The 18,845-nt window shown below is 44.8% G+C and overlaps 1 protein-coding gene across 1 annotated transcript in view; it reads right to left on the bottom strand.

Moving 5' to 3' along the window:
* The window catches only part of RYR3 (ryanodine receptor 3), a 504,411-nt gene that overhangs the window by 15,557 nt on the left and 470,009 nt on the right, over nt 1–18,845 (bottom strand). The window contains exons 81-92 of the mRNA XM_032417231.1: nt 18,490–18,563; nt 18,227–18,244; nt 17,497–17,577; nt 16,946–17,034; nt 15,854–15,982; nt 12,289–12,393; nt 10,501–10,582; nt 8,518–9,848; nt 6,408–6,466; nt 5,345–5,516; nt 4,196–4,282; nt 2,718–2,918 (exon numbers count right to left, since the gene is read on the bottom strand). Of these exons, the coding sequence (XP_032273122.1) occupies nt 2,718–2,918; nt 4,196–4,282; nt 5,345–5,516; nt 6,408–6,466; nt 8,518–9,848; nt 10,501–10,582; nt 12,289–12,393; nt 15,854–15,982; nt 16,946–17,034; nt 17,497–17,577; nt 18,227–18,244; nt 18,490–18,563 (2,428 nt within the window). The remainder of the gene's footprint in view (nt 1–2,717; nt 2,919–4,195; nt 4,283–5,344; nt 5,517–6,407; nt 6,467–8,517; nt 9,849–10,500; nt 10,583–12,288; nt 12,394–15,853; nt 15,983–16,945; nt 17,035–17,496; nt 17,578–18,226; nt 18,245–18,489; nt 18,564–18,845) is intronic.

Below are 18,845 nucleotides of genomic sequence, written 5' to 3' on the forward strand. Positions count from 1 at the left end.
TAGAGTTGAACCAAGACTTAGAAAGAAAAGAACTATTCTAGAGTGGATTGGGCAGCCACAGAAATACCATGGAATGTTCCAGCCCCCTTCAATGGCTATGGTCATATTCATTTCATGGCATTGATGTTTGGTTGATGAAACACGGTTTGCTAGCTAGGAGGAGAGGATTCACTGGGCTCTGTACAGTCTTTCAATATTGAAGTTTTCTTCCTGAGAGTAGCACACTTACTGGTTCCCGACAATCACTCCTCATTCTCTTCCGGTTGTCACTGTCATTTTAGCCTAGAGATGGTGGCATGGCTTTGATGACCTACCACCAAAAAGGTACACAGAGAAGGAGGGGAAAGTAATCCACTTTCCAACCATCACCAGACACATATACTTCAAATAAGGGACAGAGTTAGTGAGGTCAGAGGAGACTACTGAAATCCCAGGAAGTGAGCAACCAGGGGCTCCTCTAGCCAGGAAAGCTTAATGCAGACAGAGCCAGGGCTTGTCATGCGGCTGGAAAGCCACTGGTTACATGGCGACATCCCTCAGGCCTGGGTCTCCAAATGGTTTCTGCCAGTGACTCTTTCTCAAAGCTCATGATATCCATATGCCCCACACTATTTCTTTATTTCCAAGAAAAAAAAAATTTAGATAATGATTTGTAAAGAGTTACTTCTTGCCCTTTTTTTCTTTAAAATGACAAAACACCACAGAGAAGATAAAAGACTAATGACAGGAAGGTGGCAAAGGCTAATAATAGGCATTTGCACACTGTGAGGAATCAATGATTGCTGCTCGCTAATGGATGATGTGGGAGGGAAAGCAAAGGTAAAGCCACTCTGACTAACGACGTCTGCTGTATTCGGAAAGGATTCTGAATAATAATAATAATAATAATAATAATAATAATAATAATACCACCACCACCACCACCACCACCACCACCACCACCAAGGGTTAGAGCAGCACTCATCTCTGGGATTTGAAGCACTCCCCCCTTCAGTCTCCTAAGGGTTTGTATACCCTTGTAAGGAGGACCTCCACATCTTTATTCCCTAGGTAGTATTTACCTTTTGTTTTCTCTAGGTCCCCGTTATATCTGCACCGAATCCAACAAGCTGAGCCCCAGGATGCTGGACTAAGGTAAACCACTAGCACGCTCTCGTGGTTACTATGTTTGGGGTTCTCAGTCCTGTTATACATATTACTTCATTTAATACTCCCAGCAACTTTTTGGAGTTGGTGTTATTATTATAACACTCATTTTTACAGATGAGCAATCAGGGGAATGGTGAGATTGGTGGCAGAGCTGGGAGTCCCACCCAGGCAGCCTGGCTGTAGACTCTGTGATTTCATCATTACAAAGGAGTCCTCAGTGTGGGTCAGGGCACGTGTTTGCCCCAACAGGGCAGCTAGACTTCCCGCAGAATACTCTAGTTCACTGGGGGAAGTGACAGCCACAAGGATAAGAATACATGTTGTGGACTCTTCCCAGGGGGAAGATGGCGTGGTGTATGGCCAAGGAGACTTCCAATTAAGAGAAGAAAAAAAATGTAATGAGAAAAAAAGATGTGGTAGCGTAGTAGCAGAACCGGACTTGGGACACCAAAAATAGGATAGCGGGCGTCATACGCATATATGAAGACTCCTATAAGCATAGTAGTGTGTGAAGATGGCCGCAGTGAACTAAGTCTCCCGATATTCGTACCCTGGTGTGGCTCCCGCTCGCCTCCTGTGTGTCAGTGACTCCGGGCTGACCCTGTGACTCAGGGATGCCCTGAGTCTTCAGGGAGACAGAGAGGCCCAGCTACCCCGGCTGAGCCCAGCCTTCCAACCGTTTGCTCCCTTGTCAGCGTTGTAGGCGTGGGAGCGTGTCATCAGGGACAGTCCAGCCCAGCTGAGCTGACAGATGGTGGCTGACACGGCTGCCTTCACGCGGAGCAGAAGGACTGCTCAAGTGTGCCCAGTCAAGCCAGAGAACCAGAGAGAGAAAGTGATTGTCATTTTAAGCCACTAAGTTTTGGGGGCAATCTGTTACCTAGCTGGATAACTGAAACAGTAACTCATCAGTAAGTTTTCTTCTGCTATCTCAAGTAGTTGAAACCTAATACGTTTTGAAAGGTGAAAAGCATTTTTATAAAAATTCCAACCTAAGTTCAAAGATCAGAAGGAGCTCTCATTACTAGCCCCACACGTGACTTAGCCTGGTGATTCTAACCCTATGAAAGTCAACAGGAAGTGCCTGAAAAGGGACTCCCAGAGCAAGGCTTCTTAAACTACTGTGAATACAGATCCCCCGGGAGGCATGCTGAGCTGCAGATTCTGATTTAAAAGGCTCGGGGTGGGGCGCCTGGGTGGCTCAGTCGTTAAGCGTCTGCCTTCGGCTCAGGTCATGATCCCAGGGTCCTGGGATCGAGCCCCGCATCAGACTCCCTGCTCAATGGGGAGCCTGCTTCTCCCTCTCCCACTTCCCCTGCTTGTGTTCTCTCTCGCTGTGTCTCTGTCAAATAAATAAATAAAATCTTTAAAAAATAAAAAATAAAAGAAAGAAAAGCCTTGGGGTGTGGCAAGAGTCTGCAGTTCTAACCCGCTCCCAGTGATGGCAATGCCACTGCTCCATGAACCTCCGTCCACCAGCAAAGTCCTGGAGAGCAAAGACCTGGCTGGGTTCCAAATGATGTCTTCCCTAAGGAGTCCCATTAAATTCAGAGTGGCCAGCAACTCACCTTCAGGCAGTAATAGCCCACCACACAGAGTAAAGAGATGATGGTGTGGACAATGGCCAAGGCCCGCAACGTTGGTGCCATGTACCCAGTGCTCTCCTGCAGGACAAAGAACACCATCGCTTCTTCCTCTTCCTCATCATTAAAGGAATTCCATAGGTTTGCAACGTCCTCTGTCTCTTCTTCTAAAGGTTCTTCAGTGACCTGGCCCAAGACACATACTCTCTTACCAACATCAGAGAGAGCCTCTGCCACTGGGCTCCCCCCCCCCATTTAGCTTGCCAGCATCTGCTGCACAGAGTAGTGACGCAGCATTACCTGCCGAATAAATGAGGTTTTACAGAACTTATTCCTAGGACTCTCCAGTATCTCTAATAACTACGAACATAATTTTTAAGAGACAAAGACGATCTCTCCAAAAAAACCCCAAAAATTTCAAAGTTAGGAACGCTGCACTACCTACGCCGTGATCCCTATGCCACGGGAGGTAATTTCTGAAACGCCGTGGCCTGGGGAGGAGGCTGAGACACAAACACACACGTGTACAAGTGCACGCACGTGTGCACACACACACACTCAACATTCTCCATGCTTTTTTCGACACCTGTGACATTCATGGCTTCAACTGCCATTCCGACACAGATGGCCCCCAGGTCCACACCCGTGAGGCCTCCCCCTGCAGCCCCACCACTGGCTGGCTCTCTCCGTCGGGACGACTGTCCGCAGTCACTTCAGCCTTGGTAAGTTTAACCCGGGTTTTGCCACACCCCTCTATGGACCTCCATTTCTCCTCCACAGGCAATGGAAAGCCATTACTAGTTCAACCTAGTGGCAGGTTGATGTAGGTAAAAGCAGGTTTTATAAAAGTCAGATTGGTGGTTTTAGATAGAAAGGGAGAGAGGCCAAAGTTAGGATAGCCAGTTAAAGACGATGTCGAGAATCCAGAACCTGTCATTCATGAATTCATTCCACTAACATTTATTATGTGCCTATGGTCTATGAGACCCACTTACCAATGTTCAAAATCTTTATTTATCCTGATCAGTCCCTCTTTTCCCATATCCCAAAAACCAACTACTGTTAATTCTTCCTTCATAATGGTTCTAACCTATGGGCCAATGAAAATGGCTTTCTGTTACCTTATCCTTTAAGGAAAGAACTATATTTATTACTCATTTTGAGATACATCTCAGTGCCCACTATAGGGTCCAGCATATAGGAGGTACCCAACACACATTTGGAGAGTTTATAAAGTAATGACTAGAACAAGCCTGAACTCTGGAAATAGTGCCCCAAATGGCTTCCCTGGCAAGTGGTGTCTCCACTCTCTGCACTGCTAAAGACCATATCCCTTTAGAAGCCAATGTCTTAGAAATTTCCTTAGATATTCACATTTTTGCTCTAATTAAGATCATACATTCTATTATGATTTTAAAAAAGAATATATCTATTTAGTAAATAAACCCTGAATGCAGTATCACCTTATAAAAGAGTAGGATGAAGTTGATCGCGAAGGCTACGAAGAGAGCGAGGAACCTCAGGTTGTAGAAATTCCTGGCCAGGTAATGCTGAAAAGGAAAGGACAGGCAGGAGTAGAAGAGTTTTAGAAGGGAAAGAGACCTTCCTTCCCTCAAACAGAAGACCTTTTCTGGCTAGAAATGTATACAGGACAAGTCCTACTTGTTGATAATCACTCCTCTAAGACAATCCTGGACTTATGACTTATTTGGGGAGGAACCAGGGACACGGATTTAAAAAAAAAAATTGCTGAGAATGATGCTTAAGGGAACCCTGCTCTGGGTTACCCCTCAGGGAACCAAATGCCTAAACACATCACCCCAGAGGATTCAAATGCTGCTGTGAAGGGGTGTGTGTGTGCTCGAGCGCTTGTGCACTTTCCACTCAGAAAGTAGTGTATTTGGAAATTATGAGTATTCAAGGCCCACTGAAGAGCCCTGTAGCTCCCAGTCTGGAGGTAGCCAGTCTGTGGCCTAGTGTCTTCGTCCCTTTGTAAGTCACAGAGCCTCTGCCTCTGCCCCCTCAGGGGGCAGCATTCCCACTGCCATCTTCCCCAGAAGAACTAGCCCTTGAGGACTGGAATGATAGCTGCTTGGGGAAAGCTCTCAAGCTCTCTGTGGAGGGGGCTCTCCCCAGTGATGTTGTCCTGGCCATCAGCAACTGTCCCTCACTAGGCAATGTGCAGAAAAGGACATTACGAGCTATACTGAGAGCTGACTGCATGTAGAATAACTTTTGAGGAGTAATAGGTGAACCTAACATAACCATATTCTTTTTGCATCCCAGATGACCCAACTACTTCTGAATTTTGGACTACAATCAGCCAAGTCTGCACATGACACACATGAAGAACCAGCTAGAAAGAGGTATCTGCACCCTTCTGCGGACAGCACAGGGCATCCCGGGCTGGGTAGAGGGGCTGGAGCGCTTGATTTTGCACAGGTTACCTTCTTCTCCTTTTCCTCCAACACACAAGGACCAGAGATGAAGGAGAAGAGGAAAGGAAGAGGAATGAGAAAGAGGAAGAAGCATAACGACCTGAACAGTGAAACAGAATGTGGCCACTCGTCTGAGGTCTGAGTCAGGAGCGGGGCCAGGGCTGGAGCACTTACCAGTAACTTGGTCTGATAGATTTCCAGCCCTTTGAAGAAATTAGCCATGAAAGCTTCAGGCTTCTCGACTTTCTGGCCCCGCCGTCGTTTCTTCTTCTTTGTCATGTCTGCCCACAGAGCCTCGGCTTGCTCTTCCTTTTTGGCCGTATCCTCCTTCTCCCCATCTTCCAGGCTGTAGGAATGAGAGACCCATCAGCACGGAAGGGCAGTGGGAGGCCTGGCCCAGAGAGGGAGAAAAAGAAATCTTGTCATTATTCCTGGAGGGTGGGAACTTCAAGTCTGTATCACCCCACAGTGCATGGATGTCAACTTTGCATTTAATGACCAATGCCGCTTTGAGGAGCTGCGGTCATAGGGGCGCGTCAGTTGTAAATGTGTTTGTAGTCCTCTTCTGATATGGGGCTAAACAAATTTTTTTTCCCTTCAGAAAAGTTGTCCTTTATTTTTAAAGACTGTTGGAATTAGTAATAGTACCTATTCTAAGCTTGTGGTAGGAATTAAGTGAGATATTGTATAAAAGACCTTAGCACACTGGGCCGCCTGGGTGGCTCAGTCGGTTAAGTGGCTGACTCTTGATTTCAGCTCAGGTCATGATCTCAGGGTTGTGGGATGGAGTCCCGTGTCATGCTCTGAGCTCAGCGGGGAGTCTGCTTGAGATTCTTTCCCTCTCCCTTTGCCCCTCCCTACCAACCCCCCCACACTTGCACTCTCTAAAAACAAACAGAAAAAGACCTTAGCACAGACCGTGGCATGTAATATGTATTCAATATATTAGATACCACCACCACAATTATATGAAGTTGCTAAGTGTGGGTGTTCAATGATTTATTTGGCCAGATGGTGAAATTCTGATCTTCTAGTGCAATGACAAAGTTAACATGGTTAATGGAATATGTTTATTGTACAGCTGGGGTAAAAAGAAGTGTGTCCAGGGCTTGCACAATACCTGTTTCTTGTTTTAACAGAAATCAAGATTTCTAGTTAGCACAGCAATACCACAGTAGATGTCGTCAAGAACTACCTGCCACAGCACTGCAAGCAGCCAAAGTTACCAGGAACTTACTCTGCCTTCTCGGGCTCCATTCTCCTTTCGGTTTCATGTGCTGCTTTCATCTCTGCTGCCTGGACAAAAATAACAATCAGTCAAGTTTTCCTTAAATTAAAGAGATCACAGTCATGAGTGAGCCATATAGAGCACTGGCCATTTTCATCTCCTTGGTTGCACGTGCCCATGGCTTTCTCTCTTCGGAGTGCCTCTGCTTTCCTCAGGATCACGGGATGCAAGTGTAAGCCACTCTGGAGAAATGCCAACGCAAAGATTGCAAATTTAAAAACTCAGTCATCCTGCTATTATTCAACACCCAGAGAAAACCTGTGTGAGGACCCCATGGCATTGGTGCTACTGCCCCACGGGGTCAGGGAAGGATGGGACACAGATCACACCAGGTCCAATCCACAAGCTGCTTCCACCAGACAGAATTCCTGCCTTGTCTTCAATCCTCTTAACTACTACCCCAGGCCCTCTGACTGATGACCATTACACTTAGAATAAAATTCAAGCTCCTCAGGGAGGCCTATAAGGCCTATGTGATCATGGCCTTTTTCTCCATCCTTGTCTTATACCACTTGACTCGTTACTTCCTACACCTAAACAGCCAGACCTCATTTTCTTTCCTGGCACATTCCAAATCCTTCCCTGCACCATGACCTTTGCACAAGCCACTCCTCTCCCTGGAGTATGACTGCCCTGGTCTTTCCTGGGCCTGCCATCCTTCAGGACTTGGTTCGGGTGACACCTTTTCGGAAGTCTCCTTAACCATCCTATTCATAGTAGGGCCCATATTCACTTTGTAACACGTGGCCTTGTTCATTTCTTTCAGCACGTGTCACAAATGGTAATTATCTTATTGATTTGTTGTCTTCTTCCACTAGAAGTTAAGATCTATTAAAGCAAAAGTGTTGTCTCTTGTTAACCAATGTATTCCCATGGATCCTACGAACACAGCTGGGTATGTAACAGGCCTTGAATGAGTCCCTATTATGTATCAAACTCTGTCTGGGACCTGGGGCTACATCAGAGAGCAAAACAGAGTAAATAAATTCATATTGCATGAAGGCCTATGGTTCTGATGCTTCCATCCCAGACTCTCCAAAATTAGGGGAGAGTTCTCTCCTATACATTTTCCTTTATCTGGCATTCTTCCTTCCTAACATTCTTTATGCTTGTACTGACTTCCACAATGTCTATTTTTCTTCCACTAAATTACAGGGACAATGCACTTCTCACTCACCACTGTCTTCTCAGAGCCCAAAACAGTGGGAAGCACATATTAACTATTTAATAAATATTAATGAAATGAATGAATAAAATTTGTCTTTGGCCTCTGATGTCTTTACACGTCTCTCTTTGATGCTAGAATGATGCTGTGAGTTGGAGGCTGCCATGGAGGGGAACACCCAGAACTTTCCATGACCAAGGGGCTCTGGATTACTGTTATTCCCTTAATCTAGTCAATTGACTCAAAGTCCACACTGGATAGTAGGTTCATCTCAAGAATGAAAATATTCCAAGCATGATGCTGGGCTAAAGGATATCATCTGGACCATTTGGGACACTGCAGAAGTACCATATCAAAAGAAAGGTCTCCCCTTATGTTCCCTAGGTTTCTCCCACTATCTGAAAGTATGCTTTATGCCACTTCACTTTTATGAAAGACCCCCATCAGGACCTGCCTATGCTAACTGCAAGAAATCAAAAAAGGATTTTTACCTTTATGAAATGATAAATGCTTCTTTGCTTTATGCCATTTCGGCTTATGACAGGTTTTTATAGGAACACCCTCATTTGGGTAGTGAAGGAAACCTCTCCCTGGTGTTCTATGCTTTCCGTTCACTCACTGAACCTGTGCACCATGAGGACTAACCTTCTAATAAAGTCGTGGAAGACCATCAGGTTTGGCCTCCACAATGTACACTGAAGACCACTCAGCAACTAGACCCTAAGACAACCCTCTGAGTCTTGCTCTTCCCAGACATGGCAGAGAATTGCAAGATCAGGGTACAGAAGGGCTGGCATCTAACACAATGTTGGTGCCTAGGGAACTGGTGTCAGAATGGACAACAAGTCCATTTCTGGGCATAAAGAAGAGATGACAGAAACAACTTGTGCTTACCTGTGCTTTCCTTTTCTTCTGGACGGTACTCTCTAGTGTAGGGGGTTCATCTTTGCCAATAATCTCAGAGAGGTCACCCAAACCCCCTTCGGGCCCATGCTTTAAGCCACCTTCCTTCTTTGGGTGGAATCCAAAGAGATCGGACATAATATCTGCATCTCCCTTGTCACCCTTCACGAAGTGAATTAGGTCAGGTGGCACACCTGGCTCAGTCACCTCTGCCCGCTCGGCATCCAGAGCATCATCATGGATACCAAACTGCGTTGGGTCAGGCATGTCACCCAGGATCTTGGTCACTCTGATGTTCTTTGCCCCTTCCACTAGGCCCCCTCCAAACACTGTGTTCCAGAGGATCTGAAAGATTCCTCCCAATATGGTGAAGAACAACCGGAAGAGCCCCACAAACAACATCCAGAAGAAAGAGAAGAACACCTTCACTAGCTCCTTCACGGTCATCTTTTTCACCTTCCTGTACTGCTTCCTGAGGTTCTTCAAGGTTGCCTTCTTCAGGAAGTTGGCAACATTCCTCTTCACTGAGGCACAGGCCATGGCAAACGCAGAGGCAGACTCAAAAGACTTGGCATCCTCCTCTTCACCCTCAATTTCTAACATATAAGATGAATCTTCATCTTCTTCCTCCTCCTCGTCGGGCCTGTCCGCTGAGTCAGATTCGGAGATCTGAGAGGCTAACTGCATTTCAAAGATGGTATCCTCACAGAAGTTCACAAACAGTTCCATCTTTTCCTGTTCTCCACCTTCATTGACCACATCAAAGATGAACTGCCGCTTCGATTCCTTCACTTGGGGCTTCTCCCATTGAGTTCGACTGGATTCACTGATCTCGAAATAAACGCGCTCAATTTTCTTGGCCCCACCCATGATCTCAATGCGTCCCAGGTAGGGTTCGAAGTAATTTAGTACGCTTTCTGCTGGGTCCAACAGACACTTAAGGCGAGAATCATTTGGCATATGTTCGGAGAGATTTGTCAGTAACACTGCTACATTAAACCCTATGTCCTTGGCCGGCTCATGGAACCGGTTTACAAAATCAATGTAATTAAACATATCATTCTCATCAGCTTCTGCGCACGAAAGGAGAAAGTCAATCTCTGACTGTGTGTACTGTTTTTGCCCTTCCATGGCCTTCTGGAACTCTTTTTTGGAGATAATCCCTTTACCATCTGGGTCATATTCTTTGAAGGTGTCTGAGCTGGTTAGGTCTTTAAGTTTCAAGAACATGTCAAAGAATTTCAAGATCATTTCTACATTGGTAGATGACTCTACCAGGGTGTCAACCATTTGCTTGCCAATAGTTCCATTTACCACATTCCCTGTGAGGCAGGTTCAAAAAGACATACAAATATATAAATAAACCCAAGTCATCATGTAACTGGTCAGGTAGCTATTTTTAGAAAACTTGTCTGCCCAATCAGTCGGCTCTTTTCTGACCGTGATGGTTTGGAAATGGGTAAGAGGGAGCAGCAAGCCATAAAGACTACACCACTAGGAGCCAAGGGGGAAAGAAACAAAGGGAAGAAGGAGGTGGCCACACCAGTCCCTTCTTTCTGGACCGGGGCCTGGGTAGTGGTTTCATTATCAGATTACTGGGGACACATAGGGATAAGCGGTGCCCCTCTTATCCCCTTAGACCTCGTAGGGTGCCCAACTAGATGGCTGGCATACACACTGGCAGCCAGATGTACTGAAAAGCAATGGGGAGAGGGAGAGGTTAGGGAAGAGCAAAGCTTGGAGGTTTTCCCCAGTTCATTCTGGCTTTCCTATTAACATAAAATGAGTTGGTTTCAGGCTTTGTCCATCAGACCATGTGCCCCTCACTCATTTTTTGCTTCTGAAAATTTGGTTTTCTAACCAATGTCATATGGCATCAACGACCTGCCAGAAGGATAATCTGCATGATTAGTACGGTTAGTGCTCAGACCAATTACAGTTGTGTGAATGCCTAGTTATACCAAACAGCCCAACCTTCCAGGAGGGACAGAAGCATCACCACCATGTCCTGAAGGAGATCCAAGAGTTCCTTCAGCAGCTCGATCTGACTGGAATCCTAGAACAGAAACAGGAGATACCCCTGAGCTATCTGATCCCTGAGCAAAGTTTAGGGCAGTGAGCAAGAAGAGCCTGCTCTGGAAAGGTTAGGTGAAGGTCGTGTCCATTGTGCCCGTGGACATCTTATCATCCACTGTTTGTAGCATCGGGGAGGCTCGCTGTGGCCTGACTCATCCAAGAGAGCTCCTTTAGTTTCCCTTGTATTAGTACAATGTGGCAGACATACTACTTGTTGTCCGAAACTACTGAACAACCCAATCCACCAAAGAGCCGTTAGGTATTTCTACTAGTTCATGTTGTTTTTTATCCTGGAGAATGATCAGGTGAGCTTTTGGGGAATACTACTGCAATCCAATTAAGGTGTCAAGGTTATAATCCCCAAGTGGGTTCTCCTTTCTTTCTGGGTTAGAGTCTCCTGGTTCTAGTTGGTGGTGATCTGGGTGCCACTGGTCCCTTAATATGTTACAGAATTGAGACTATTCCTCTGGATGGTTTTGCTACTAGTCTGTTTGGTTTTCATTTTGGCCTTGCAGACAGGGCATCACCAAGTTAGCTCTCTGTTTTAAACTCAATGTCACAGAAGGAAAAACAACCCTTGGATCATCTGAGGTGGGCAATCTGAGGGTGATATTTAAAAATGTGCTCTGGGCCACACTTCTTGTACAGATTCTCTCTCACAAATACAGTTCTTTGTTGAGTCTCTCAACTTTCAGAGGGACTGCCCCCCCTTCGGTGTGGGTCATAGCTACACACGGACTATCACAGAGGTGCAGAATACGAAGAGCTGGAAGAGATCTCAGATAGTCTATTCTAATCCCCAAGATTTCACAGATGATGGACCCAAAAACCAGGAAGGGGGAGTGACTTCCTGAAAGTCACCAGCGAAGAGGTAAACAGGGCCAGGCTCCTCTCTCCAAAGCCTCTCCACTGCACCGGCCCGGCTGGGCTGACATAGGAATGGACGTATTACTGCCAAATTAGCGGCGCTCCCAAGAACTCTCTCCTCCCATAAGGCCAGAGTCAAAAGGGGAAAAATGAAAGGGTTAAATAGCACATTCCACAAGAGAGGCAGATGTGACAGCCTTGAAAATTTAGTTATGCGTTACTTAAATTAATGCTGCAAATGTTACTCTAATCAGCCTGAAACACATCCTGAAGTTCTCCCTCATGTGTTGCCATGGAGAGAGGCGATCGACAACTATATACACTCCATTTATTTGTTCATAATAAATGCTCGGAGCGATTCTGATTCATCTTGCCAGAGAGATGGGGAGTGAGAAGGAAAGGCAGTGACGGGGAGGAAGGGGAAGCCAAGGTGAGAGAGGAGGGATATATGAATTACAGAGACATGCAGACATTTGACAGACCCAGAAGGGGCTGGTAGATTGTCATAAATTGACACAACAGTGACAAGAAGTGAAAAGGATGGGCATCATAAAAAGCGAGTGTTGAGGCAATTATGTAAAGGGTAGGTTGGTGGGACACAAGGAAGGAAGCTGCATCCATGCAAAAGCCTGTCTAGGACACCCCTGGAGCCATTCCTTCCTGTCGCCCAGTGAAGCTCTCGGGTGTAAAAGTGAGACCTCATCTGCATGTCTGGTCCAGCCACTTGATCAAGCAGCCACATCCACGGGGGGAACACCAAGGGGTGAGGAGTGATTCAGCATTTCACATCAATGACACAGCGGGGAAGGGCCACAGTACCTGAGAGAGTTTCATCTGCATGTTAGCAAACACATGGAGGAAGCCGACCACCGCGTCCCACAGCCTGCTGTGAGCCAGGCTCTGTTGGTTCCCAATGCAAGGGCCCTATGGAGAAGAGGACATCCTTATTTCACGGAGACTTATTTCATCACGAGCTGCTCTGAATCTCGCCCTAGTCAGTGCACAGGACACCTGCTTCTATCAGCAGATAGCTCCTTGCAAAAGTCACGTATTTTGTGGCGCACTATTTTCCCAGGGTATTACTTTTTGCCCCCCATCATAGGGACCTATGTCTAGGAAAAACCACCAGGAATTTCACAGTGCAGTGGTTTCTCAGAGATTTTCTTTCTTTTTTTTTTTTTTAAGTATTTGTGAGAGAGAGAGAGAGAGAGAGAGAGAGAGCACATGAGAGGGGGGAGGGTCAGAGGGAGAAGCAGACTCCCTGCTGAGCAGGGAGCCCGATGCGGGACTCGATCCCGGGACTCCAGGATCATGACCTGAGCCGAAGGCAGTCGCTTAACCAACTGAGCCACCCAGGCGCCCTCAGAGATTTTCTTTTAGCTTCAGAATGCGTTCTTCAAATAAAATACTACAAAGAGGAATATTATTTAGAGTGAAATGCACTCCTGCCCACTCTCACCTCCACCTTGGCCTAAGAGGGGTTACGAGGAACTCCAGGCTTCCACAATTTGAAAAGCAGGCCCTACTGTTTTCAGGCAAAGCTATGCATAACATGCTATGGTCACATGGCTATCTACTCAAGTAAAAAAATGTGAATAATATTCCTAATGTTCAGGGGCACCTGGGTGGCTTAGTCGGTTAAGCAACTGCCTTCAGCTCAGGTCATGATCCCAGGGTCCTGGGATCAAGTCTCGCATGGGGCTCCCTGCTCAGCGGGAAGCCTGCTTCTCCCTCTCCTTCTGCTTGCTGCTCTCCCTGCTTGTGCTCTCTCCCTCTCTCCCTCTGTCAAATGAATAAATAAAATCTTTAAAAAATATATTCCTAATGTTCAACTACCTTTAGGATTTTCTTATCATTAACCTAAACTTTAGGTACAATATCATTTGTACCTTTTTGGAAAGCCCTAGAGGGATGACTTCATTACCAGTTTTCATTTCCCATCTTAATAACTTTTCCTATTTTTATACATTGAATCAACATTTAAAAAAAATAAATCATCTGGAATTCTTCTACCTGGGAGATTTGTCTATTCATTCTTATATACGTAATCATTTATTTACATTAATAGGGACTCCACATATTCATTTTATGCTCTGGGTTATAATCCAATACTACTCTATTTTGTCACTCAAATTGTTCCAGTTTTGGTCCCTGGGAGCTCTTTCAGTTGGCCCGGGTCCCTTGGACATATGCCCACCACTCTCTCTTCCCTGCCACCCCCCCCCCCCGGCATTTCCTTGCACTATAGTATTCTCCGGGTCATCTTATATATTCCCTGCCCCAGCACTAGGACCAGCCCTTTCTCTAAGAAGCCTGGTTCCTCTCACTGGAAAATGGTATTAGAAACCCAGATCTGGGTGCCAGTTGTGCTTGCTGCTACTGTGATGTCATTACTTTAAGACCCTCTCAGCTGACACGGCAGCAGATATGTGTGTGTTATACTAACCCACGTGTACGCAATGTATCTAGAAACGTTTCCATATGTAAGTATCTGTATCAATACTAAGTCCAACTGTGAATTTAGCATACTGATGTATCCAACTCTAATGCACTTCCACATGGGTCATCTAGCTTCTTCTTGCTTATCTACAACCATTCAACAGTGAGAAACCTGGCTCCTGCCATTTAGTAACTGCTCACTTCCATTATATGTGTAAAATGGTTGCAGAATTATTAACACGTATCCCTACGGGAAAAACTTCAGCAACTAAAGTGCTTACTTATGTACAGTTCCTTTTGCCTTTGGTCTTACAGTCTGTATTCACTCCCAAAGTTTCTTAGGTCAGCACCTTATTCCCCACCCCTTCAGTGAGATCGTTTTATATATTTTTTATACCCTTAGGTTCTTCTGTCACATTCTGCCTACATTTTTCATCCTTAACTTTTCCTTATATTTTGTTTCTACCCTTTAACTCATCTCCAAATCACTCTTCAATAATAAATTTCCAAAAAGAACACGGATACCATCTCAAGTTCTAGAAAAGGGCTGGCAGAATTCCCAGGGAAGAGGGCAGCATGAGAGGTATTGCCTGCTTTCATAAATCATGTAAGCTTGTTTAAAAATCACTGTTTGAGGGGCACCTGGGTGGCTCAGTTGGTTAAGCATCTGCCTTTGGCTCAGGTCGCGAACCCGGGGGTCCTGGGATCCAGTCCCGCATCAGGCTCCCTACTCAGCAGGGAGCCTGCTTCTCCCTCTCCCTCTGCCCCAACCCCCTGGTTGTGTGCTCTCTCTCTCTCAAAATCTTTTAAAAAAATCACTGTTCGTGTACCTTTGATGTCTAACCCCTAGAAGCCTCTAGATTCTTTTTGGAACAAAACAAGTTGCTGTAAGAAACCCACATTCACCGAAAAGAAGCTTCTTTTTCACTTTTGGGTTAAGTGCTCCAAGGGAAATTCTGAAGATTAGGATGGCTTCCACAGAGAGCAAATCAAATTCTTGTCAGATCTGTTCAATGACCTTCCCAGGTATTTCAGGTTCTGTGACACTTCAGATCAGTCACCTGTTTCTATGGTTCTCTCTCCATGTTCTTACAATCCTTGAGTAAAACAAGGATTGATCTCTCCCTTAAAATCTTCCTTTTCAAGTTGATAGTCTTAGTTTTGTGTTTCTTTTAATAAACAAATATGATCGGAGTGTGCCGGTTGACTCATTAGATGGTTTTTAAAAAATCTCATACTATACCCCAGAGGACTGTGATATGGCTACTGATTTCATAGCAAATTATGCCTGAATACATCCTCTATTCCTTTTCACAGTTGTTAGACCACTGTAGGCAATGACCAGAGACTGTTGTAAACAGGTAAAGAATGCTGTGAGATCTAAATATTCAACTGGAATTTCATTCTAGATTCTACTGCCATTGGACATAGTTTATGTGTTGCTAAAGTCACCTTTTCCATAGAGTTAATTTCTGACAAATTAGTAGGATCTCATAAGTTCTTAATTTTGAGACTCAAGATAACATCATTTATCCCTTTATTCCTTCATTCTATTAATTATTTCTCCACTCTACTCCCCATGCTTACTGAATATCTAGGATGTGCTGCATGTGCTAGAAATGAAGAATTTTAGATCAGATAAGAAATTTTCTGCCCACAAAAATTTTCAAACCAGGAGGGAAAGGAAAATATAACTAGATAAATGCAAATAGAGTGTGACAATGCTATGAATAGGTCACAGTGAAGGACCATAAACTGTAGCTTCTCCTAGAGAGTAGTACTCTTGAAATACTCTTCTACACTTGGTTCCTATTTGTAGATACATATTGTCAGTGCTAGGGCTGGATGCACAGTCCATATAGTCATCCTAATATTCCACAGGGGATATAGAATATGGGAACGTTAAAAATGTTCTGTTTTCAAGCATGCATTCTGCAGCACTTACCTGGATGTATTCTGTGAGAGAATTGAAAATCTGCTTCGTGACTGCCAGAGCTTTGGAAAAATTGTGCTGTCCAGATTCATCAATGATGTCCTTCCCTGAATAATACCAGTAGAAATCACTGATTGATTCCTAAGAACAAACAAGGAGAGTTTAGTATTTCTTAACCTTCAGTCAGTGAAGCTAAAACCCAAGGTTTAGGAAGAGTACAAGAGAATCCTGCATTGCTATGACCTCTTCATTATGACAGAAACCCAGGAAAAAGCCCAGAGATACCTAATCCCTAGCATCTCTGAAGTGCATATACTCTTCTAAGAAAGAGCAGATAGGAGAGAGGATGGTGTTCAGCTGGACACGGGTGACCTGATGTAGGACAACTTATTCACAATGAAAAATATACATTAAAGGTAATAATGATTATCATCCAACCAATTGGCACAAGAGCAGCAACACAAGAGCTAACACTGTTAAGTGCCAGGTGTTGTTCTGACCCACTGCATATATGACATCTCTCCATCTTTACGACCACCCTCTGAGACAGGGGCTACCCATTCTACAGATGAGAACATCGGAACACAGGGCCGTTAAACAGATTGCTCCAGGTTACAACTGGTAAGTGGCAGAACCAGGAGGAAGACTTAGCAGAGAGAAGAGAGAATCTTTTTTTTTTATGTTTGTGTAGATTTTCCTGATATTATTTGGATTTTCCTTCAAACAGTTAAACTGAGTGACCTCTAAAGAACTAAGAACTTGTGGACTCATCCTATTCCCACCACCTTCTGCACTTCTTTTTCCTAGTGAAACTCTGTTTTCATTCATGTATTGCAGCTCTTGGGCTCTGTGGTGAGGTTTTCACTGGCAAAATTGAGGTAAATAGGCATTTTATACTAGATGATTGGATATTTAACCACTCCCCCATTTCAGTCTTCAAATGCACATTTTTAGGCATTTGACTTCCCATAAGTGTGTGGACATAGACTATAACACCATTCTTATTGGGGCTTGACTGAACCCTGGACCTTCCCTGATCCCATGTAACTGTCTTTAGCTTCTGGAAATGTGTGTGAGCCATGCCACTGTCCAAGACCCACTGACCTGCAGACGCAGGAGGTAGTCCACGGTACTGATGATGACGTTTATGGTGGTGGTATTGCCCATCTGAGTCCGCAGGAAGTTCTGAAAGTCTAAAAACACCAGGGCTGGGTCAGAGCCTGCTCTCATCATGCTGAGGAAGCTGGGCAAGCCCTCTTGGCTAAACTCAGAAGAGACATACTGTGTGAGAAGCCTTACAAGAGCGCCCTGTTTGGGTCCTGGTGGGTCCTGCAGGACAGAGTTCTGCCCTGAGCCCTCCCATCTTGGTGAGACCAGAAAGTGGACTTAATGAGCTCTGAGGGGCTTGATGGAAAGGGGCGGGTGTTTAGATGTACCATCTGAAGATTCTGGAAGCCACTCAGCCTGGGTGGCACTAAATAACATCAGCCCTGAAGTTCAAGTTGGTTTTCCATTGAGGTTTTTTTTATTGAGGAATGGATTAACTGTTGTCCTTGAGTCAGCAGCTGGTTGTATGAAATGTGGCATCCTGAGCTGAATCATAATTTGGCACCTGAATGTTGTTTTCCTTTGACAAATCAATCTGTTCCACTTACCACTGTTATGTCCTTCACAAAGTAACTGCAGGAATCGAAAGAGATCTCGTGTAAACTCATCATTCTGGAGTACTTTTTCACCTTGAAAACAGAGTATTGGTGAGCATTTGTTTGGCTTCTCAGCCCAGAACACTTTCCAAAGCAAATGACTGCAAAAATGACAAAGGGCCTGCGTCAGAACAGTTTGGAAAGGGAACTTTAAATGAAGGGGGAAGACTATGGACTCTGAGAAACAAACTGAGGGTTCTAGAGGGGAGGGGGGTGGGGGGATGGGTTAGCCTGGTGATGGGTATTAAAGAGGGCACGTACTGAATGGAGCACTGGGTGTTATACGCAAACAATGAATCATGGAACACTACATCAAAAACTAATGATGTAATGTATGGTGACTAACATAACATAATAAAATTAAAAAAAATGAATGAAGGGGTAAAAACCCGATTAACCTGGAACCGAGGCTCCAGAACACAATGACCAACCAAGCTAAAACAGTGAGCCCCGGGATGTATTTGTAAGGAAACCAGCTAGGCTCATGGCAGTAATGGCTCAGGGTCCACAACCCATGCTTTACAGATGGAAGACACTTCTTTAATTAAGCATCAAAATGCTGAATTAAGCTTCACATGCAACACTACCAAGCCTAAAAATGTATCTGCACTGCAGCAATTAAATAAGGTCCCTTAGGACTCACACACATGGTAGACAACTGGGGCCAGAAACTCAAACTTACCACGCTCACGAACAATGACTGGTGATAAGAGAAAAACAGAAGAATGCAAAGTAAGAAAAATCATAAACACCATGATAAACTGTGTCTAGTTAAGGCTGGCTCTGTGAACACATCCAGCCTTTATCAAAGCTACTGATGGGAAGATTTTGCTGAAATTGAGCAAGTCCTTGCAGATTAAGAAGCACTGAGCAGGGGCTCTAACCAGAAATAGTTAATTATGGTAATCAGGAAGAAAACGGCCTTCACATTTATTAGTTACTTACGTGTTCCTTCCTCAGTAACCATCCCCAGGCCTTCAGCTTTATTCTGCCTTTCAAATGCATTCAAATCAAGGACACTTGTAAGAAACGAGAGAAAACAAGGTTCAGGGCTATGCACACTGGGAAATTGGATTTCTGATGTCAGTGTACCTATTGACTAAGAATATCTTGTTCTTGTGTTATCATAAATGGTCTACACAGTACAGTGTGGTTGAAAGTCTAGCAGTTCCCTGGGTTTGCATCAAGAGTGTTGTCCAAGGATGCCTATAGTTCACAGGCATGCACGGCCAGGGGTCAGAAGAACTTAGAACGACTGTCCTTGTTTGCCCAGTCTGAGTCCTTTCTTATGCATGATGATT

This window comes from Phoca vitulina, unplaced genomic scaffold, assembly GCF_004348235.1.
Source record: "Phoca vitulina isolate PV1807 unplaced genomic scaffold, GSC_HSeal_1.0 scaffold20, whole genome shotgun sequence".
Taxonomy (NCBI): Eukaryota; Metazoa; Chordata; class Mammalia; order Carnivora; family Phocidae; genus Phoca; species Phoca vitulina.